We start from the raw sequence: 24,114 nt of genomic DNA, 5'->3' as shown, positions 1-24,114 counted from the left end.
TGCTGAGTTACCTTTTATTATTATCCTCATTCTAACCTTTTTTAAATTTGTGTTAACCATATAAGTTCAATAAAACTATACTTTCCTTTCCTAGGAGTGACTTTCAATCTGTGAGTATACAATTTGGTATTGAGAGAACAGGAATAAAAATAACAGTATGTATATATGTATTTATTTGAAATCTGGTAACCAGAAAAATTGATAGTCACAATCCGGTCTCCAGGTGAGCAAGGTACATAATACACTAACAAAAATTCAATAACAAAAGTGAAATGCATCTTTCATCACATCATAACAAAAATGCATAGCAAAAGTAAATATTCAAAGAAAAGTTGCAAGAAATAATACTCACAATATTTCAAGCAGTTTGGAATATATTCAGTATTTACAGAATTTACAGGGTGGAGTTCTGTTAGAAGAATAATACCTGTACTTGTAAATCTAAACCAGTTTGACAAGGTGTATTTTCCACTTGGCTTTATGCCACAACCCACTAATGTGTAATGCAGTATCTGTTACTGTCAAACCAATGCCAGAACATGTCCAGTACTACCTGATTGTACCCCACTGTTATAATGACCCCTTGAACAGCTGCTACTACCCACAGTGCCTTTTTTTATTTTTTTATTTTAAGTAGTTAAAGATGAATGTCTCACCTTTCTTTCGCACCACACACACACACACACACACACACACACACACACACACACACACACACCTTACTTGTGAAGCAGCAAAATTTCATCTCGTTGGCAGCAATAAGAAGCAGAGCAGCAAATGGTGTACAGTTTTAAAACTGTGTGAGTGGAACATGATGTCTGTGTTGGGAGGGTGGCCTAATGGTTAAGTTGTTTGCATTACAAACACAAGGTGCAGGGTTCAAGTCTCACAAGGGATAATTGGCTAGGCTTAAAATGGCTCGCAAGGGCAGTTAGCTTAGTACTAACCTAACCTATAATATAATGCACATGAACAGGATGTGATGCTATGGGACCACTGAAAACAAGTGAGTAAATGTGAAAGTGACAGTCACAAAAGTGCCGCCTGGCGCGGACGGCCCCTCCATCCCCAATGATGCCACTGCTGGGGAGGTGTCTACAACCAGGAGAAGGAGTCCCTGTGATCGTGGGCCATCATAATCATCATCATCATGTTAACACATCTGCTGTTTAATGTTGGTCTAGTTCATGCAGTGCACCAACATCTAACCAAGATAATGCTATTGCCAGTGCATCTCCTGGCAGATCCAGCTCTCATAGCTGGGGGTGTTCTCACACTACTCATAACAGTCCTTTTTCATTTGCTAAAACTCAGCACTCAGTCACACATCACCATATGGAAGACATACACTCCTGTACTTCCTTGTCCACCTACACAAATGGTGATAATTATGCCCTGCCCCTGCACATTGTAACATGAATTGTCTATGTCTGATGCACAGCATGGCCAACCTATGTACAGGTAGGCACATCTGGTATTTTTGAATACATCATTATTTTTTCAGTGTAGTTGCTTAAGTTTTGTATAGTTAGTGTTGTAAAGCAATGGGCATTCTGCTGTCTCTTTGCTATTACTTCAGCATATTGTGCTCACCTCTGTTTGGCATGGTCATCCCCTGCTGCCAACTCCTCTTCTGACTCTTCATCTGTGTCAGCTGCCAATGGCAGTGGTGATGGAAACTACTAGCCCTGTAAATTAACACCTTACTATATCTGCTTCCTAAATAACACATTATGTAGTGTAGCACACACGCTCATTATTTTTGCACATGAGTTGGGGGTCATACTGCAGGGCACCACTTGTTGCATCCAGATAGCTAAAGTGTGACTTCAGGACCAAATCACACACTCTATAATGTTTCCAGTTTGTGACAGTACAATCCTGTACTGCTGGTCACTTTGGTTCAGTGGATATGAAGTGTGTCATAAGCCAGAGTCTTGTGGCATATTTAGCATCACCCAAAGGTGCTCCTGTGGGAAGTCAACCCTCCGAAACTGCTGATGAAGGTTACAGATATGCATGTGTGTGAGTGTGAAGCTGCCTGGGTGGCCTGTATACACACTATAGATGACACTCTGTGCATTTTATACCATCTAGCAGTTGATGGAGTGATACCCTTTGATGTTCATATACTCCTTCCAAATTGACCATATGGGGCATTTATTTCAGTACAAGTACAGTCTATGGCCTGCAGTACCTCAGGGAAATGTGCTCTGTCTTAAAATATTGGTGGTTGCTTTCTCCTCATATACTCTCCTACATGTTGAAGCACGGCTTTGAGGAAATGATTATTCTGAGGTACCTCTACTGCAACCCCAGCAGATCACTGAAAGGTCCCTGTAGCTAAAATGCATAAAGCCTAACATATGTTTGTATCCTCTGAGATAACTGCTCCATGACTATCATGGTGCTGCAGACAAGGCAACACATCATCAGTTTTCTGCATGGTGACCCTGTACACACAGTTCCAGTCCACTATGCCAGTGTCTTGGAGGGAATGACATGTTAAGTGTGGTAGGATGATCCCATGCCTACAAAACTGCACTCGCACACGACTGGGCAATGTCACTGCAATAAGATCCTCTTAGAAATACACATTTATAATGGCCGTGGCAACCCTAGCATATTTGTTTGAATCATCCGAACATGGGCATATGGTCAACTCAAAATCTAAAGAGATACCTGTGTGGAATTTAAATGTTTCTGAATCACTCTTAATTTTTTTGCCTCATTATCATACATGGTGCATCATTAAATGGTCATTAGCGTATAACTTGACCAAACACATTACCTTGCCTAGCTATGTAGTGCAGCTGGGTTTTCTGAATTAAACTCACACTGCTGGTGGCCAGTCAACACGCAAACTCACTTAGCATGATGTGGCAAAATTTTCTGAATCTAGGCTAGAATGTTTATTATTGCTTTAACCAGGACAGAATAATTCAAAACCAGTCAAAATGCTGTAAAATAGAAATAGAAATTCCACTGAAAGACTTTCAGGAATCCAAATATTCCAAACAAATGGAAGTAACATATCAAAATCCTTAAGTATGAAGCTTGAAAGCTTTAAGTGCAATATTTAGTTATTGAAGATATTAACATTCTCTCCTTAAAGTGTGTGGCTTCTGAAGCAGAAATCCTGATAAAATAATTCTTGGCCATTTGAACAGCTGAACCAATGATTTGCAGATGAGCCTGGCTGAGTATGTGCAGTTCAACATTTGGCACCACACATTTAGAAATCTCACTCACAGATAGGTAACAAGATATTAAGGGCAATAGTATACAAGTGATGAAAGATGGAAAGGTTTCTGAGAAATAATCTGGTCATTTTTTAAGACTAGATGGCACTTCAGATGATTTTCAAGACTGTGAAATTGCTTGGCTTTTTTATTGTATTCCATTTCACATATTCTTACTAGCCAGATCCTCCACTACATATTGATCTATTAAAACCAAATGTTGGTGTTAGTTCAGTCATGAATCATTGGATATCTGCATGTGATTAAAGCAGATCAGCCATCATTCAAATGAAAATAAAATGTTTGTGATCTTGAATAAAGCAAAAATAATACCATTATTTAAAAGCAATTTGGAAAGGGGACTTGATTTCCTACCAGCAGTTTATTTAAGTGTTTAAATTTACTGGTGACTAATCAGTTGTATTTGTTAATTAGAGACATTGCACTAAACAACTATATACACACATACACACACAGATATATATATATATATATATATATATATATATATATATATATATATATATATATACACACACACACACACATATATATATATATATATATATGTGTGTGTGTGTGTGTGTGTGTGTGTGTGTGTGTATATATATATATATATATATATATATATATATATATATATATATATAGGTTTGGAATCATAAGGTCTAATGCTAAATGGCTGAAAATGAATTGGTTGAAATCACTATACTGATTGATTAAAAAGTCGAAATAAAATTAGTCTAAACTCAAAATGTCAGAAATGTTGAATTTGCCCATTTCTGCACTGTAGTGCGATCTCGGAGTTTGTATATTGAAGTAGGGGGGGTGTGGGGGGCACAATCCCACACATGGGGGGTGCAGGGGGGGCATAGCTCCCCTGCAAAATAGTAGAGGTGATCTAATTGCTTTTTCAATAAAACAATTTTAGACATTTTGATCTTTCAGTGTTTTGGGTTTAGATGTTATTTTTCAATCAAATGAACATTAGACATTATGGCATTAGACCTTATGTAGGTAAACCTATACATATATATATATATATATATATATATATATATATATATATATATATATACACACACACACACACACACACACACACACACACACACACACATACATACGTGTATATTGATACTGACTGCTGAAAGGTTAGAGTACACTGTAACCATAAGAGTAAAAAACTTTTGATCTGGAGGAAATACGACCCGAATTTTACAAAGCTTTATTCGAGAAAATAAAAACATCATAAGGTATTTGAATGCTTTTGTTAGTCAATATCCTGGGTGGGGGAGGGGTTAGAGGTGTTGTCTGGTGGAGTTAGTGTCACCGTCCTTGTGATCTTACCCTGCCTCTCCCCCTCTCTTTCCCTCAGCCTCTTTCTCTGGGTGTCCTCGAGTTTGTTGGCCGTTTGGTGGGTCCTGGGGCAAAAATGGTTTAACTGGGATTCTCTGATCCTATCCCCATTGGGAACTGGCATATTGCTTGTAGTTGCTTACCCTGTGGTTTTATGCTGTGCTACTGCTTGTTTCGGTGGTTGTGAGCCTTGGGAAGTTACGCTGCTCTTTATCCTGTGGTGGGCTGTAAGTCGGTGTCTCCATCATGCTTGTATCCCTTTGTGGTGTCCTGTGAGTGTTGTTACAGGGCTTAGAGTCAGTTTGCTGTTGGTGAGGGGGGGGGGTCCGCCTTTCCGTGAGTAGGCTTTTACCAGGTAGAATGCCTTATGTTTGTACTGCTCTGTGTCTCGGGCTAGCTTTTTATTTTTTCTGAGAATGACTGTGGCCTTGTGTCTGGCTAGCCTGGGGTTGACCACTCCATCTTGTTGGCTTGGAAGGATGGGTGCGTGAGAATGCACTCGTTGAGGGTCTTGATCTCTTCCTTTAGTGTGTCCTTTCTTTTCTGGCTGTCCACAAAGAGTAGTCTGAGGACTTTCAGGTCTGCTTCATTGAAGATTTTGCAGAGAGCTGGGTAGAATGTGCTATTGTGATCTATTTCATTTGGGAACTTGCTCACTCTTGGCCTTGCAGCACTATTTCTTGGTTTGCGCACCTGGAAAGGTAATGAATGTCCAGTTCTATGCTCTTGTATTTGGATAAGAGCTTTTCGCATTTGTAAATAAGGTGCCTGCAGTTCCCTGGGGTGGTTGAGCTTTCTATCGTTACTCGCCTGTAATCATGGCTACCAGCATGGTACTCCATAGCTGCTCCAAGGAAAGGGTTGTGGCTGTTCGGTGTCAGGAGTTTTTCCATGAAATTCATGTTTTCGGATGGGTAATCAAGTTGCTGGTCTCTTAGTTTGGCGGCAATTGGCTTGTTCACTGCTCCATTGGTGGGTCTGTGGGGAACCATACTTTTTAGGATTTCATGTGTCTTTTCTACTGCTTCATTGACTGATTCTCATGCTGAGGCCATTTCTGCTGGTAGGCTGTGGGTCAAGAGGTCTAGCAGTTCCTGGCTTCTTTCTGGGGTCGGGCTCCTTGTGTGTTCCTTCATTTCAAGGCAGATACAAAACTAATACTGGTACTGACTGCAAAAAGGTTAAGTACACTGTAACCATGAGAGTAAAAACATTTTGATCTGGAGGAAATACGGAACTCCGATCTGAATTTTACGAAGCTTTATTCAAGAAAATAAGAGTGTGCTATTGTGATCTATTCCATTTGGGAACTTGTTCACTCTTGGGCCTTGTGGCACTATTTTTTGGTTTATGCACCTGGAAAGGTAATGAATGTCCAGTTCTATGCTCTTTTATTTGGATAAGAACTTTTCAAGTTTGTAAATAAGGTGCTTGCAGTTCCCTGGGGTGGTTGAGCTTTCTATCATTACCTGCCTGTAATCAGGGCTACCAGCATGGTACTCCATAGCTGCTACTCCAAGGAAAGGGTTGTGGCTGTTCAGTGTCAGGAATTTTTCCATGAAATTCATGTTTTCGGATGGGTAATCAAGTTGCTGGTGCCTTGGTCTGGTGGCAATTGGCTTGTTCACTGGTCCATTGGTGGGTCTGTGGGGAGCCATTCTTTTTAGGATTTCATGCGTCTTTTCTACTGCTTCATTGACCGATTCCCATACTGAGGCCATTTCTACTAGTAGAGGTCTAGCAGTTCCTGGCTTCTTTCTGGAGTTGGGTTCCTTGTATGTTCCTCCATTTCAAGGCAGATACAAGACTCATACTGGTATTGACTGCCGAAAGGTTGGAGTACACTGTAACCATGAGAGTAAAAACCTTTTGATTTGGAGGAAATACGGAACTACAACAAAGCTTTATTCAAGAAAATAAAAATATCATAGATGCGTACATGTGTGTGTGTGTGTGTGTGTGTGTGTGTGTGTGTGTATATATATATATATATATATATATATACACACATACACACACACACACACACACACACACACACACACACACACACACACACATAGATAGATAAATATATGTGTATATATTATCATGGCCGGCCTTAGGCATAGGCCAACTAGGCGGCCGCCTAGGGCGCCACTGTAGCAGGGGCGCTTTTCCAGTATTTATTTGGTGTAGGTAGACCAGGTTGGGGACACCTGGGTGGTGTGTGTGTGGGGGGGCGCTGTGGAGCCGTTTTGCCTAGGGCACCAGCTGACCTAAGGCCGCTGCTGTATATTATGGGGGTTGGGGTTGAAAGAAAATGACAGTCGGCTTTTTTCCTGAACGAACTTTAATACACAAGTCTGTGCTAAGCATGGTTTTGTCTTTATTTTGTAAGTATAGTTTTATAAACAATGATTAAAAGATGTTCATAGAAAATCGATCCATAAGTGTGAAGTTGCTTGAGGAGGTGGTTTCCTTGTGAACAAGCACTTCATAAATTAAAAAAATCATTAAGGAGTTCAGGATTCTGTTGTTTTTTAGAGCTGGTTTGATTATTGTGTCTTATGAGCCGAACATACAGTGATATGAAAATGAACATGTTGTTTGCATACTTTTTCCAATTGCCATGTTTGCAGCTATGGAGGGTGTGCAGATTAATTTCCTAGCTGGCTGCTAAATGTGACAATTTATAAGACAGTAACAGGAAAGAAATGGCATTTGTTTTTTTTTAACACCTAAACAAGTCGGGTATCTCCATCACCCCTGCAGCATGGTGCAGTTCTGTTTTAGAAACCTGGCTTAATGTATTGCCGTCTGCATTAATATGTCATAGGAGTGATGGTCTCATGCCAGAATTGGACCTAGATGGGAGTGTGTGCATGTGTGTGCCTTCTGTGTAAGGCTGGGTGCCGGGCTGGCAACTCAACACCGTAAAACTCCACTGCCAATTGTTCTGCGGACATTTGTTCCTCTGTGGCGACCCCTAACTGGGATAAGCCGAAAGGAGATGATGATGAGTCTAGAATTTTCAGTTTAAGTCTTTTGCAATTTTACATATTTCTTCTCTAGTGTTCCTGCCTGTCTCTGTTTTTCTCTGAAACGTGAAAAGTTAGTACTGGTCTAAATAGAGAAATCATACGACACAGCCAATACAGACTTATCTCTATTTCTTTCAATGAAAACTTAACAGAGAAGCTTGTAGTTTTCTAGAATAAGCTTTTCACAATCTTCTCATGGGATTACCCATAGAAATCAACATAGTTTCCACAATGGATTGAAATCAGTCATTATTTTTCAGATCCTACCTAGCATAATTTCCTGTAACATGGTTTGAGTTTATCCTTGATGTCTCGTGGAGACTTTTTTTTAGCTTCTTGTATGCACGCTAAGCATGGAACTTTTTAGCTTAAGGACAATCCCTAACTACATATGCAAAAACGCCCCTCAGAACTACCTGTAACTGTTATAATCTTCTTTCTCTCTCATGTATAAATGGCAACTACTGTAGCAGTCTCCTAGCTAGCACAAGTCCTCAAATTGTGTACAAATCCAAGTGAACTCATTCAAATGTCATGAAGGTCTGAAGTTTTTAATCTACTTGTTTACAAGTCACCCTCAAGAATCTTAACAATAATCAAGTATACATGTTTGCAATACTATGAAGAGCTCTCAACTATAATTTTCTAAATTTATACTGCAAAAGGACTTGGTCAGTCATAGCTAATGTACACTTGTATTGCACTGTTGAATAGTTTCACATTTCTCTGTTTCATTTGTTGATGGGTTTTCAAAATTCATAATTTGTAAATCCATGATTATTTCCTCATGTCCACATCATGGCTGACATAAGTTAACAGACCAGACCAAATAGTTAGCAAACAAATGTGAAATAAATAAAAGCACAGTTTTGGACCTAGTAAAATATGTGCAGCTTGAGATCATGATAGACTTTCGGCTGAAAAGCTTTGTGTTGTCAGGTTTGTAGCTGGTACACTTGCCTTGTTTTCAAAATTATCTTTCTGTAGATTCCTGCAGGTTTATATTAAAGTTTGCAGTGCAAAACTAGATAAAAGAGAGCTCGACAATAGCAGCAGTACCTTTCCTCACCTGAGTTAATCATGATTCCAGTAAAATGACATATTAGTTGAGCATACCCGAGTGTCAGCCACTAACTACTGCAGTGGTACAACTATCAGCATAAAGCAAACATAACATCAGCATTGGTGATATACACTGTCACTAGCACAAAACTCACATAGCATCATTGCTGGTGTTGTACCACTGTCATTTAGCACAAAACCCACATAACATCATTGTTGGTGTTGTACCACTATCATTCAGCACAAAACTCAAATGACATCAGTGCTGATGCTGTACGCCTGTCATGTAGCACAAGTACCATATAACAACAGTACTAGTACCATGCCAGTCACAGCACAAACATCACATAACATCTGTAAAAGTGCTGTACCACTGCAGTTAGCACAAACACCACATGACATCTGTAAAAGTGCTGTACCACTGCAGTTAGCACAAACACCACATGACATCTGTAAAAGTGCTGTACCACTGCAGTTAGCACAAACACCACATGACATCTGTAAAAGTGCTGTACCACTGTCAGTTGGCACAAACATCACATAACATCTGTAAAAGTGCTGTACCACTGCAGGTAGCACAAACATCACATAACATCTGTAAAAGTGCTGTACCACTGCAGTTAGCACAAACACCACATGACATCTGTAAAAGTGCTGTACCACTGCAGTTAGCACAAACACCACATGACATCTGTAAAAGTGCTGTACCACTGCAGGTAGCACAAACACCACATGACATCTGTAAAAGTGCTGTACCACTGTCAGTTGGCACAAACATCACATAACATCTGTAAAAGTGCTGTACCACTGCAGGTAGCACAAACATCACATAACATCTGTAAAAGTGCTGTACCACTGCAGTTAGCACAAACATCACATAACATCTGTAAAAGTGCTGTACCACTGCAGGTAGCACAAACATCACATAACATCTGTAAAAGTGCTGTACCACTGCAGGTAGCACAAACATCACATAACATCTGTAAAAGTGCTGTACCACTGCAGTTAGCACAAACATCACATAACATCTGTAAAAGTGCTGTACCACTGCAGGTAGCACAAACATCACATAACATCTGTAAAAGTGCTGTACCACTGCAGGTAGCACAAACACCACATGACATCAGTTTTGGTGCTGTACTACTGTCCATTAGCACAAGGCCTGTCATTTAGCACAAGTCCGAAATATCAGAACTGGTACTGTACCACTCACAAGCACCACATAGCATCTGAAAAAGTGCTGTACCACAGCAGTAAGCACGAGCACCACATAACATCAGCTCCGATGCTGTACTACAGTCTGTTAGTACAAGGCCCACAAAACAACAGCTCTAGTGCTCTACCCCTGTAATCACAAGGTCCACATAACATTAGCACCAATGCTCTAACCCTGTCAGCACAAGTTCTACAAACATCAGCATTCATGCTGTACCTCTAGCAGCACAAATCTCACATAACATCAGTGCTGTTGTTGTACGACTGTCAGTTAGCACAAGTCCAACATAACATCAATGCTGTTGTTGCATCATTGTCAGTTAGCACCAGTCCCACATGCCATCACTATTAGTGCTGTACCCCTGTCAGCACAAACCTCATATAACATCACTGTAAATTGCACCACTGTCTAATAGCACAATTCCTACATGTCATCAGCACTAGTGCTGTACAACTGTCAGCACAAACCCCAGTAAAATCAGTGCTGTTGTTGTACATCTGTCTGTTAACATAAGTCCAACATAACATCAGCACTGGTGTTGTACCATTGTCACCACAAACCCTTCATTGCTTCACCACTATTTCTGTAACATGGTCACTTTACACAAACCCCATATATCCTCTGCACTAATGCTTTACCACAGTCACTTTGCACAAATCCCTTATAGCATCACTGCTATTGTTGTACCACTGTTAGCAAAAGTCCCACAAAACATCAATATTGATGTACACTGTCACTAGTACAAACCCACATAACATCATTGTTGGTGTTGTACCAGTATCATTTAGCACAAACCTCAAATTACATCACTGTTGGTGATGTACCCCTGTCCAAGTCCCATATAAAAACAGCACTAGTACAGTACCTAGTCAGTTAGTGCAAGTCCCACATAACACCAGTACTAGTGTTGTACCACCGTCATTTAGCACAAACCCTCACATAACATCTGTACTAGTGCTTTACCAGTACAACTTAACATAAACTTCATATAACATCAGCACTATAGTTATAACACTGTCAGAAAAAGTCCCACATAACATCAGCATTAGTGCTTTTCCCCTGTCAGCACAGGCTCCAAAGAACATCATCACTTGAGCGTTTCTGGTCCCAAACCTTTAGAGTAAGTTACATAAAAGAAATAACATTGAATTATAATACTGTAAAGACACCCTGAAACTAAAGAACTGACACCATTAGGGTTATAGTAATAATACACCATAGTTGTGCTATTCCAATACATTATTCACATGTACAAAAAGGAATATGAGTTAGTGACTTGTAACACTGCAGAAGGCTCCCCTTTAAGAACTGTTGTTATGATGAATACCCTGTCAAATAGTAGTATTCATAACAGCTGGGCTGAATCCCAAGTAAATTTCCCAAGGAAAATATGAAGGTGTTACTATCAATGCTACCCAATGCTAGGAGCCTGAACAAGGAACTCCAGTCCCTACAAACCCGTCTCATGCTGGAAGACATTGATGTCTGTGTAGTGACTGAGGTATGTGACTATATAAAGTGAAATAGAAGAGAGCAACTCCGGCTGTGCAGGGCTATAATGTCTTCACATGTTTTGACCAGATACTGCACAGGAGGGGAAAAAAGGTGGAGGTATCTTAATCTACATCCAGAAGAGACTCACATTAATGATGGCAAAGCAGCAAGATGTACTAGAGCTTCTTCATATCCAAATGACCATCACAAAGGCCCTGTGCCACACATATTACCTAGTAGTAGAACTCCTCCTATGACAAAAGAAAGCCACAACACCTATCTACAGCTACTAGAATCACTCAGTATTAAACCCAGTACCATTTTTCTAGGTGATCTAAACTATCCAGTTATAGATTGAGAAATATACACCACCACTAGTGCACAAACACAGAGATTCCTGGAAGCTGTCAATACAAATGCCCTGGACCAATTAGTCAGAGTACCCACCAAGGCTAATAAAGTGTTGGATCTTGTCCCGACTAATATGGGAGCATCTTGCACCATCCATTGCATATCTTCATCACTAGTTATATCTGACCATAAAGCAGTCTCTTTTGAAATAAAACTGAAACTTGAGATCTCTGCAACCCAAGGTACCTTTAGAAATTTTTTTAAGAATCTCCTAAATGATACATTGGCAAGACTCAGATCCCCATGAAACCCAATTATCGCCACTGAATATGCAGAAATGCACACCAACACACTATACCAGCATGTAAACATCTGCATATATGCAGCTGTACCCTTTAGGAACAACAGCACTGCAAACTCCAGAAACCAACCCATATAATGGAACCACAATATCAACGAGCGTTGTAAGAAGAAGAATTCCTAGAATGTTAGATCCCTTGTCATTGAAATTAAAAAAATAAATAAACAAACTTATGATCTTAATAAAATCTACCAAATCCAACTCTGATGATAAAATCGTTACTCAACCCAAAGAAATCACAGAGCATTTTTTAGTTACGTTTGTTATCTAAAAAGCACAATGCAGCAATGTGTTGAGCTGATTGTGAACAATGTTACCTACATTGAGGCTGAAGATATGGCGATCCTACTGGCCAATAAATTTAGCTCTAGGTTTACCCATCTCTTCCCTCCATCTGTCTCTCAAGATATACTGGATACTGTCTCGCCTCCAGCTATCACACAAGACCAAGTCCCAAAGTACTACATTGATGGGTTGTGGAAATATCCCTAGATGCATCTTAAATAGCATAAACACAATTTAACCACACTTCTAACAACACTGTTGAGTATCAGCCTCCATACAGGTTTTGTACCAAGTAAATGGAGAACAGCTACATTCATGCCCCTGCATAAGGGAGAACCTTTCACAGATCCATGTCTGATCAGCCTTCTGTGCAAATACATGGAAAGACTTACTATGGAATTAATCAGTCAGGAAGTAGGAAACCTTCAGACACTGGCTCTGTCTCAGGTTTGATTCATCAATGGCAGGTTATGCTTATTCAACCTGGTGTTTTTTTGAAAAGGTCAGCAAAGCAACAGATGACAGCAAAATAGTACACACCACATACCTCGACCTGGCAAAGTGCTTGACACAATTCCACACTCAGGCATAGTAGAAAAGCTAAATAAACTAGGAATAAATTTCTGTGTCACCCGCTGTATCACCAACTGGCTCACAGATAATACAAAAATAATTAAAATGGAGGAAGTTACCTCCACAAAGAAACCAGTCACCAGTGAAGTCACCCAGGGTTTTGGGCTGGGAACTCTCCTGTTTGGCATCTACTTTTCTGAAGTGAAAACCAATATCAAAGGGCTCTGCTTTGCAGATGACTACAAGCTAGGAGCAGTTATTGAATTCCCAAATGATGTAGCCAACCTGCAGGAAGGATTATCCCATATAAATAACTAGTACCAAAATCATGGACTGAAACTAAATACCAAAAAATGCATTATTGTATCCTTTGAGTAGTCATCTACCAAAAGGAATTGCCATATTGACAATTCACTAAGAGCTGTTGTTTGAGATTTGGAGAGTCATGTGGATAGTTACCTAACTTTTGACCAATGCGTCCAATGTTGTCAGAAAGTCCTTCCATACTGTACAGCATATAAACAAATGGATTGTTTCTAGATCTAGAGATGTCATTGCCCCCCTTTACACAGCCATCATTAGGCCAGTCATTGGATATAATGTCCCCTTTGGCATGTATCCATCCAGACACATGCGCAACTGGAATGCCCACAGATATACCTTACCAAAGGGTACAAGGCCTAAACAACATGTCCAACATGGACCAACTCAAACCCTGTCACTATACTTGGTGACCTACAGACTGCTAAGAGGTGACCTGTGCCTTACATGCAAGGTATCCTCCGAACCATTACTGCTGGATTTACTGCACATCAGCAAGTCAATGGCATCAGAAATTTTCAGTCCAGGGATCTAAACCTCTTTTGCAACATCAGCAGAATGGTTTTGAAGGACAATTATATCTCTCACAGGTACTCCTGCTGTGCAATATACTCCTCATCCATATAAAACAAAGTTCATTCCTGTCTCTATTCAAGTGCAACTTATACCTGTGGATGGGAAACAGAAAACTTACTCCAAGACTGTCCCCCGTGCTACTAATAGACAGTGGCAGCTCCTAAATGCTTTATGCCATGCATCGGTCCCCCTCAAATTACCTATGCTATGACCCCAGTTCTCACTGGTTAATATATAACTATCAACAGTGGGATGGGTAAGGCCAATCTGTAACCAAATGGGCTGGGTAATTTTGTACACATGAATAGAAATTGGCTAGGCTTAAAATGACCCGCAAGGGCAGCTAGCCTAGTACTTACTTATTAACTATGTCCAACTGATCCAGGTGGTGCACAACTTGAACAGGATTCTCTGAGACAATGCTGCTCCATATTCTAACCTGCATGCAGACTGCGCATCTCTAGATTTTGCCTTGCAAGCATTGAAAATTTTTGTCAACTTTGCACCTTCACAGTTTAACTCACACATGGCAATGTATTCATATTAATAAGATGTGAAACACCTCTGCCCTGACAGTATGAACAGAGATTGCCTGGAAATCCTTAAGTGTAAAAGAAAAAAATCCCTAAACTGAATAACTAAATCACCTTTCTCTGGCTCATTTGCTAGAGCTGCAGTGCATTCAAAGCAGCCGACTGAATCAGTGCTACATGTGAAGGGCTGAGCACTGCACATTTAGAGTTGCAGCAATGAAAAGGGTTAAAACAAGCAGTAAATGCTGTACCATTTCTAGGACTCTGACAAAAGTACCTTTATTGTGCTCTGTTCGTTAAAATACAGACTAGTATTTTGTAAGAGATCCATGCCGACAGTGGTGGGAAATAGTCCAGCATTCTTTCCTTTACATAAAGGAGACAAAATAATTGTAAACCTTCTCCTTTTGTACTTTAGAAGGAATCAACAGTGATCCTTTAAACTATAGGCCAATTACCATTTTCTCTCTCCTACCAAAACATTAGAAGAATGTATTCAAATGAAACTTCTCAACTATCGAATAGATAACCAGCTTCTGTCTTGATCCCATCACAGCTTCCATCCTCATAACACCACAACTACTGCTTTTCTGAATTTTGTTAGTACTGTTAAAACCCACGAAAAATGTTGAAAGATGAGTCTCACTACATTTCTAAATGTATCAAAAGCTTTCAGCACACTGTCTCCCACCAGAACCTCTTTCATAAACACTCTTCCACAGGGCTCATCAACTCTTATCTTTATTTAGTGGGTTTGGTGGGGGGCGCAGGGGAGCTTGCTCCCTGCAAAAAGAAATTTTAAGAAGAGAGATCTTCGAGGTTCACTCCTTCTGTATTTTCAGTCTTTTTTTTTCAACTTGTTGGCACTTGGCTTTTCGAGCGTCAACGTTTCAATAAGGAGCCAGGAAAATCAAGTATGTTTTACCTGCTTCAGTTTGATTTTCTGTTACTAAGCTATATAAGTATAAATGCCAAAGACGATTATAGCTAGTATCAAAAGGGTGAATGCTCGTTTTTTCTGAATGTGTTGATTATTCTGGATTACTTGTCCAGTGATAAAATGTGTACAGTGGCAATATTTCTTTCTAATATGGAAGGGTCAGGCATAGGATTTGCTTATCAAGTGATTAAAACATACCTTTTTAACCCCAAGGTTCTTTCATCAAACTTTCTGCTTTCGGTTATACAGGTGGTTGAAATCAGAGTTGGCTGTCAGTACAGTTAATATCCTGACAGGATTCTAAATGAGGTGGAATTGCCCATGTCTGTTTAAAATCCACCCATAAAATTCACAATCATTGCTTTTGGAAAAATTACATTGATTTTTCCAAAACTCATAAAACTCCTTTATTAACCCTATTGCTTTTTATAATGGGAATGTTTTCTTATACATAGAAGGGAACCTGACAAAAGAATTAAGCACACACCATCTTAAGTTTTCTTTTTCTAGAAAGATTTAATTACATTCAAACAGTATTCTGCATCTTACAGGAAATATATTGGGGAAAGAGACTTTTTTTCTTTTATAATGAATTTGTATCAATATTGAAGATATTCTATGTCCTGCAAGCTAACTTTGCTCAAGGATATGTGGTAGATACAAAGGTGAGGACTATGCACTTTCATGTACTTTACCATACATGACATGGTAGTACTCATCTAAAGCCACTGCAATCCAATACCTATGGCCAGAGATGTAATGCCATGTCCACGTTAATATACCAATGAAAGTATAACAGTAATGTAACAGCAATCAAAGATTTATAGTAAGCCATAACAGACTCCCCTTCTGGTGATTCCTTTTGCCTAGAAAAAACTCTGTCCTTCTCCAACTGCTGAAATGGCTCTGAATCTAAAGTTTCTTTAAACCTAATGCTTTTCTACTGAGGGTACTTTAACAATCCATCAATAAACTGGCTAACCTACACTGTCAGTTATCAGCATACCAAACACTTCCTTGATATTATAAATGCTAACATCCTTGTAAAATTGGTTAACCACCATAAAATGTGCCCTAATAAACTTGATCTTATCTTCCCAAATATGGCCACTTCTTGCAAACCTCCATATAAATCTTCCCTTGTTAAATCCGGTCATAAATCAATGATACTCCACTTAGTGAAAATGATGGAAACAACACTCCTAAACCTCGAAGACTGAAAAGAAAGTCACCAGTCGAAAAAATATGATGAAAAATTAAAACTGAATATTTAATACTTTAAGCATCCACGAGCTTTTCGTCAGTGTAAATACACCAACTTCATCAGAAAAAATGAAAAAAACAGAAACAACGTCACCAAACACCTTCCCCTTAAATACAATTAACAATTACCATTAAAAACACTTTATAAGTAATATAATTACCTTCTACTAAAAATGTTTACACCCAATGTATGTATAAACATTTTTAGTAGAAGGTAATTGTATTACTTATAAGGTGTTTTTAATGGTAATTGTTAATTGTATTTAAGGGGAAGGTGTTTGGTGACGTTTCCGTTTTTTTCATTTTTTTCTGATGAAGTTGGTATATTTACGCTGACTAAAAGCTCATGGAAGCTTAAAGTATTAAATATTCAATTTTAATTTTTCATCATATTTTTTCGAATGGTGACTTTCTTTTCAGTCTTCGAGGTTTATGAGAGTTGTTTCCATCATTTTCATTAAGTGGAGTGTCTTTTCCTTGCTGCAGTCTGATAAATTAATGATAGTTTCCATTATAGCTGGTAGTACTTCCTCTACAAATATGTCTTTGTTTAGGGAGCTGCTTATGCCTGCAGATATTGTTGTAAGAGATGTAGGCAGTCTTATTAATAATTTATTTTTGATCATGATGTCACCACAGTAGTTCAGAAAGCATTCTATATAGCTTATCTAATTTTCAAATGCACCTCTTCTAAATCCAAAGAATTTCTAATTCCCTTGTTCATATCTCATTAGACCTACTATCAAGTATAAAGCCCCACTTGCCATGTAGTTGCCTAAACATATAACTAACTTGAGATACCTGAGAGATTGCTGACTAAAATGATCAGTGACCTCAAAAATCTTAGTTATCAGGGCAGAATTACAGCACTCTGTCTGTTCTCAGTTTTATATAGACTTCTCCAAGAGGATCTGTGTCTTTAGAGCCATGAAAGCTCTAATTCTCTCTCTCTCTCTCTCTCTGATCTCCTTTTCCTTCACAGAACAAATAGCTGTATCAATACCCAGTTAAAGGGACTCAGACTTCATCAACAAATAAATGGAACATGTCAGTGTGACAGCTTCATATCCCAATACACACCCAACTTCCCCTACAAGTTAAACACAGCAGCACTCTTGCTACCTTCAAGATAAGCATAGATTACTGGATGAGCAGCCTCAAGTTCTGTACTGTCCCCTTTTAGGCTGGAAAGAACTTCTGAATGTAGGATATTGGCTAGGCTTATAATTGTCTTCAATGAGCAAAAAAGTCTCACAGGAAAACCAACTGGTCAAAAAACACAAAAAGAAAAATCTAGCAGAGCTAGACTTTCCACTGTGTGATACTTTAAACCTCTTGTATCAGAGGCACCATGGGATATATGCAAATTATCTCTGAAGGATATCAGGTGTTTCAGCTAAATGGCAATTCTGAATGTCCATAACTTTTTCTTTTACTTTTATCTTTAAGTCAATTTATGGGCAATTTCAGGCCAATAAAGCCAAACCCCTTTAAAAGAAAAAGTCATGGAAATTCAGAATTGCCATTTAGCTAGTACTTACCAATGAAATGCACAGGTTCTTTGGAGACTTGCATTAGGGATATGAACAAAGCATTGTCCAAGCTGACAATGGTGAAGGTGTCCTTGTCTTTTTGAAGAGCTGCATTTTTTCAGTATGTGAGCCCTTTAATACTGTGTAAGAGTAAGAACACTGAGTTTAGTGGAGCATTTTTTATTTTCTCATTTTCCTTCTGTATATCTTTGTGATGTTGCTGCTCTACATGAAGCACAGGTGTAAAGGTTTCTCATTTTATTTATTTATTTTTCATCCTATGTGATTTTTCCTTCTTAACCTCGCTTCTTTTTTCTTCAGTTGTAGATTGTGTTTCTGTAATAGACATCCCTTGAATACTCTTAACCACGCTCTACACTTTTGATTGACCTCTGCTATTTTCCACTTCTTAGTACCATGGCACGTAACTAGCTACAGTCCATATAAGGTTATTAAATTCAAAACTTTTTTGGTGCTTTTCATCAACTGCAAGTGCACTTATTAACTGGTGGCTGAGAGTAAGTTCTCTTGATAAAAATGTCAAAAACTTCAACTCTATTTTTAATTAGGAGGACAAAGAAAGTGTTTTTAAATGCTTCTCAGCTAGAAATGGAAACATTGTCCAAGATCAATCCACAAACTACTAGTTCATGGATAAATGCACAGAAGTGGTCAAATTTTTGAAAGGAAGGAGAACTGAAGAGGGAGTCTAGTATAAAACAGACATTGGTGAGGAGAAACCCATATGTTATGAAGGCCTACATGGAAATTATACCTGAAAGAAAGATTTTCACCCCAGTTTTTGCAGTAGGTAGACAGAAATGTAATGATTTGTCAGGTATTTTGCTCTTTGGGCTACTGCTGCTTGACATAGGATATATTTCCTTTACCTGGATGTTTTACTCATTATTTCCTCTGCATCAAGCTCTGCTACTATAAAGCAGTTCCTTAATCGTGAGACTACTCCTGTCCATAACTGGTCTGAGAAGTATCACATGTACATCATCCTCCATTTAAAAATCTAGTACTAATGGTTGGTGTCACCTTCTACAGGCTTTCATATTCATGCATACACCTAGTAACTTTTTTTGATCTTCAGATGCTTGGCATTCTAATTCAGTTTTCACCTGTCCCTCACAAAATATACAGGCTAGGGCCTGGAAATCCAAGTGATTGCTTCATTGCTTGGTACAAAATATCATGGCGCCCCTGGCTTAGGAGTTTAGATAGTTATCCAAGAATATGTGCCTTACAGACTAAAAATAGTCTGCCTTTGTTTGCTAAACCCTCCTCTCTAATTTTAAAAATCCTCTAAATATGGGAGTCAGTCTTACTCTGCTGTCTACTGTATTATCGTATCACAACTATGTGTTGAATAGATTTCAGTAGATATGTACTAGTTAACATACTGAAATGATAAATACATGCTCTATATTTAACCATTTGAAACAAAAGTTGACATCCTTCAGGGTAACATGTTTTACCTGAGGTAAAATCCAGTCACTCGGCCTTTTCAGTCATGATCCGATAAATCCTCTTTTGTGATCTGAAATTCAGCTCACAAGAGCTATTGCAAGATGTAAAGCATTCTCTTCAGTTAGAAGAAAGTTATGCAAAAGAACCTGGGTGAACATTCATATTTTTTTCCATGATGTTACTTCTAAAAGGGCACACTCAAGCTGCACTTGTTATAAAACTTAATGATAGTGTGCTGGGTATTGGTATGTCTGCAAGAAGTCCTGAGTTTTCTATATGCCTTGGATAATTACGCCATGACATGTTTGCAGGAATGTATTATAATGATTCATCTCGGCATACCTTTGTCACATCTGTCTTCTTCCTCTTAAGTATGTGTAATTGGCAGGATAGTTTACATGGCTACTAAAGAAAATGCTCTGATGAATTAAAACTTGCATGTCTCTAGAAATTGCCCGTTATATGTTTAATTGTATGTTTTGTGGCAATCCACAGACATTAATGTGAATGACCAAAATAATATTTCCAGAGGTTCAGTCCAGAAATGTAGGTAGCATAAAAAAGAAGTGCATTAAGATTCAGAAAAAACATATATAGAAACAAGACACTGTACAGCTATAATTTGCTGATAATGAGAGAGTTCATTAAGCTAAGCAGTTAATGAAGGCAACTCCACACTTATCGCTTACATCTCTATGATTAAAAAAGTAAGAGACTCATAAAAAAGGCTGAGTACAGCAAATAGTTTATGGTATTAGTATGACAACCATTTTGTCACTTTTCTCCTATGCTTGAAAGAAGTGAATTTGAACTGTGTTTATTGTTTAGGTCAAACAGGGCTTTGCTCCTTGTTCTTCTTTACTAATATACATAAAAAATATATATATATATATATATATATATATATATATATATATATATATATATATATACATATATATGCACACACCTCACCTCAGGAAGAGTACAATTGTCCCCATCATGACTAGTTTGTGTTTACAATAAATATACATTCCAACTCACCCTTACAGGCAAGATGGCTGCCATCGTCATTTCCTCATGTTATCAACTGAGGAATACCTCCACAATTGCGTATGTTATATTCGTGGATACACTATATGTAACACCTGTGGATGATGAGCTGCAGCCACTGTGCTTGTTGCAAAATGCTGCAGCCTGGCTACTTACTGGGGTATGGGGTTCTCAGTATATTAAGCTAGTCTTGCAGAGTCTATACTGGGTGACAGTTCAAGCTCACATTGCTGAAAATGTTCTCATCCTGGTATATCTTTCTTTTTCTAAAATAGAAGGCCTCCCCTACACTTGAAATCTCCAAATCTGGTGCCAGCCTGTTCATACTCTTCCCTCTTCTACCTTGAGCAGCTGCATATTTTAAGCATCTGGCAATAATTTCATGATGAGCATCCCTTTGCTGCATGGGGACATGTCTGTGGAAACTCCTGCCAAAACAGTTGAGGCCATCTACAACACCTGAAGGTTTTAGTCATGCCCAAAATATTGAACATGACCTGGTTTTTGGGATCTCAGTGTCTTACCTATGTTTTCTCTTTGTTTACTTCAAATGTCCTCAAAGAATAACTAGCATTTCAGATATTGGCTAATCTAATTTATAGCATGCCAGGGTTTCAAAGTTAAAAAACAAAAATATAATTGAATTCAAGCCTTAGACACAGTCATTGAATACAAGTATGATTTTTTCTAATATACAAAATACCTTAATGAATTGGCAGATCTTGTCTAGCTATAGGAACTAATAATATCATCTGAAGTGATTATTATTAGAATAGTCTTAATTTTATTTATGTTTGGTGTGAAACAACAACAGCAGCTTTAACATGTAGGTACCACTTTTTACACCAAGAAACTATAGATAAACATGTAATAAACAGGATAAGAGCAGGAGTTCTGTGGTGGTTTCCATTTCATGAGTTAGGTTCAATGTCAATAACTGTCTTGAAACTCCTCCCTCACACACCACTCCTAGAACTCGTTATGCATGGTTTTCATTCTAGTTCCTCAAGAACCTTAACTTTCTGGATGATCCATTATTGGTTCTGTTATCATTGTAATGGCAGTGTCTGATTACTGAGCTACTTCTTTTTCAGTCACTACTCTTCCCTTTCCACAAGGAACAAACAAGGGTGACAAGAGTATCCTGGCTCACTCAGTGTGGCATCAGTTTTCTCTAGCTGCGGTGCATCTCGTCATCAAGTAAATTTCCCCTCATCGTACTTCCACATTTTGTTTCAGGGGTGCACTGTATTATAGGTATTCATAGCAAGGTGGGCAGTTTGCAAATCATCATGAATATCTGTTACAAGAGACTTTGTTGATGCTGATCAATAGCTGCACATCTTTCATGAAGAAATGTAATTGACTAAAGCCTCAGATAATTTGAATTATATAATTATATGTATCACTTTAGAACACAGACACAGGCCTCTTTCAGCAAAATATTTAGTTCCATCAAGAGGTGAATACTGTCCTCCAACCTCAATATATTGTTTGCTGCTGTCCATATTTTCTTCAAATGTTTTTTTTTTTTTTTTTTTTTTTTTGAAATATCTAAGACATACAAAGAGGGCCTTTCATCCTAACTAAAGACTTATAACCTCATTTCCGTTAAATTTCCTTTGGCAAATAAAATGTTTGTCACTTTGAGACTATGCCATGTCTGTATGTGACAAAAACATATATATTTCTATCACTTGAAAGTTATCTGCAGCTATACATTCTGTTAAGGATGGGGAAAGAAAATACATTTTAGTTAAGTGGACTGCTGGCAACACTGAAATTAACCAATTAAATGAACATAAATGGGACCTACAAATAATAATAATAATAATAATAATAATAATAATAATAATAAAAGTAGTAGCAATTTAGACTAAATAGTAATGCTTCATTATTTCACACCCCCTTCTTTCTTTCTCCCTATTTCTTTGCTTCTGCCTCTGAATCTCTTTCTCTCACAGTCGATAACTGCCAATCTCCATTGTATTTGTAGCATCATGACAGAATTACCCTATTTCAGGTCAGGGTAGCCTCTTTTTTTATATTTTGTTTATCATTTTATTGTGAATTATAATAGTCTCTATAATTTTTAAATGAAAACTGTAAAGTTGCTTAGTTAAAAAGAATCATTCCAAGTGATAATGACTGCCTAACAGTCTTACCTCACAGGACTGAATGCAATGGATAATCTCAGGAGCAGGATACCATTTCATCTTTCCAGTACATACAATTGTCTGAAAAGAAACATATACAAAATAAGATTAATAACATTGTGATAGTGCTGTTACTGCCCAATATACATTACTTTTTATATGAATCCTTAAACATTTCAACAGGAATGTCACTTGACTGATATGCAGCATAATGTTCACATTGCGGCAGAATTTCAAATACTTCCTGTTACATAATTTGAAGAAATACACATATGTACTGGAATATGCCTTAAGTCAATTTATTACAAATCTCAGACTGGGTATTGTGTAGAGCACATGTGCACAATGCACTCTATGGGAGTGATCATGCTCACGATTAAGATTTTTTTAGACTCACTATTTGCACAGGGCTAAATGCCATTTCAGTGATCTTGTACAATGTCTATTGAAGAGGGAACTTATTCAGTGCTACAACACAATTAGTCCCATAGAAGAGAAGATTTAGAACCACTGTTATTATTTTCTCTCTTCAATGGATCAGATGCTGCAGTGGATTTCTGTGGCTTTGAGACTTTTTCAGTTCTGCTAGTGATGTCTGTCTAACTGCTGCAATAGTTTCATGATTCTGCAATCTCTTGTGTAGCATTAGGAATCAGTTTAGGACCAGAAAATTACTGATCCACCTCACTGGGCAAATCAACAGAGTCACTGCCTTATAACCTGGCAACTAGAACCATTTCTTCAGGTGTGTCCAGGTCATGAGTATTGTATTTTTAGGTCTAAAATAGCTAGACTATCTGTAGTGAGAAATTCCTGAATCAGTTTTTTGACCTCATCAATTTAGTGATATTCCCGGGTTATACAGAAATGTCTGTGTTACATGAGCTGTCCTTTGTATATTTGTCATAACCAATTTTTTACAAGTGCTGTTTCCTTCAGGTAGTACATCCCAGAATGAGGATCAAGTCTAATCTGACTTTGATATGGCTAGTCCAGAATAATATGTCTGGTATTTCTCCTGTAATTCTAATGAAAGCTATTTGGTTCTGAAAACACAATGTTATCCCTAGATTTTTGCATGTTATCTATTTATTGTCTGCCTTGAATGTTTGTATGAATCTTTTAACTAATGCATTAAAACTATTTTGATATAAATTGGGTTCCATCGTCACAACAATGCTTCACTAATACTTATGTAAGGAATGGCCTTCATAGATAACTAATGGGAGCCTGGGATGTGATTTTTAGGTTTACATATTATATCCAAAACAATCATAAAAATATTAAGTGTAAATGGTCTGGTACACATAATGTGTAAT

At 38.1% G+C, this 24,114-nt stretch overlaps 1 protein-coding gene and 1 long non-coding RNA gene across 2 annotated transcripts in view; one reads left to right on the top strand and one right to left on the bottom strand.

Moving 5' to 3' along the window:
• Nucleotides 1-24,114, bottom strand: part of PAPPA2 (pappalysin 2) — a 2,663,723-nt gene that overhangs the window by 169,281 nt on the left and 2,470,328 nt on the right. Inside the window, exon 20 of the mRNA XM_044085971.1 lies at nt 22,805-22,876. Within this exon, the coding sequence (XP_043941906.1) occupies nt 22,805-22,876 (72 nt within the window). The remainder of the gene's footprint in view (nt 1-22,804; nt 22,877-24,114) is intronic.
• Nucleotides 1-24,114, top strand: part of LOC122813576 — a 541,961-nt gene that overhangs the window by 96,058 nt on the left and 421,789 nt on the right. The window lies entirely within an intron of this gene.

Source organism: Protopterus annectens, chromosome 10.part0, assembly GCF_019279795.1.
Source record: "Protopterus annectens isolate FY-2018-M chromosome 10.part0, PAN1.0, whole genome shotgun sequence".
NCBI classification, from domain to species: Eukaryota; Metazoa; Chordata; order Ceratodontiformes; family Protopteridae; genus Protopterus; species Protopterus annectens.
This window is presented reverse-complemented; position numbering and strand designations above follow the sequence as displayed.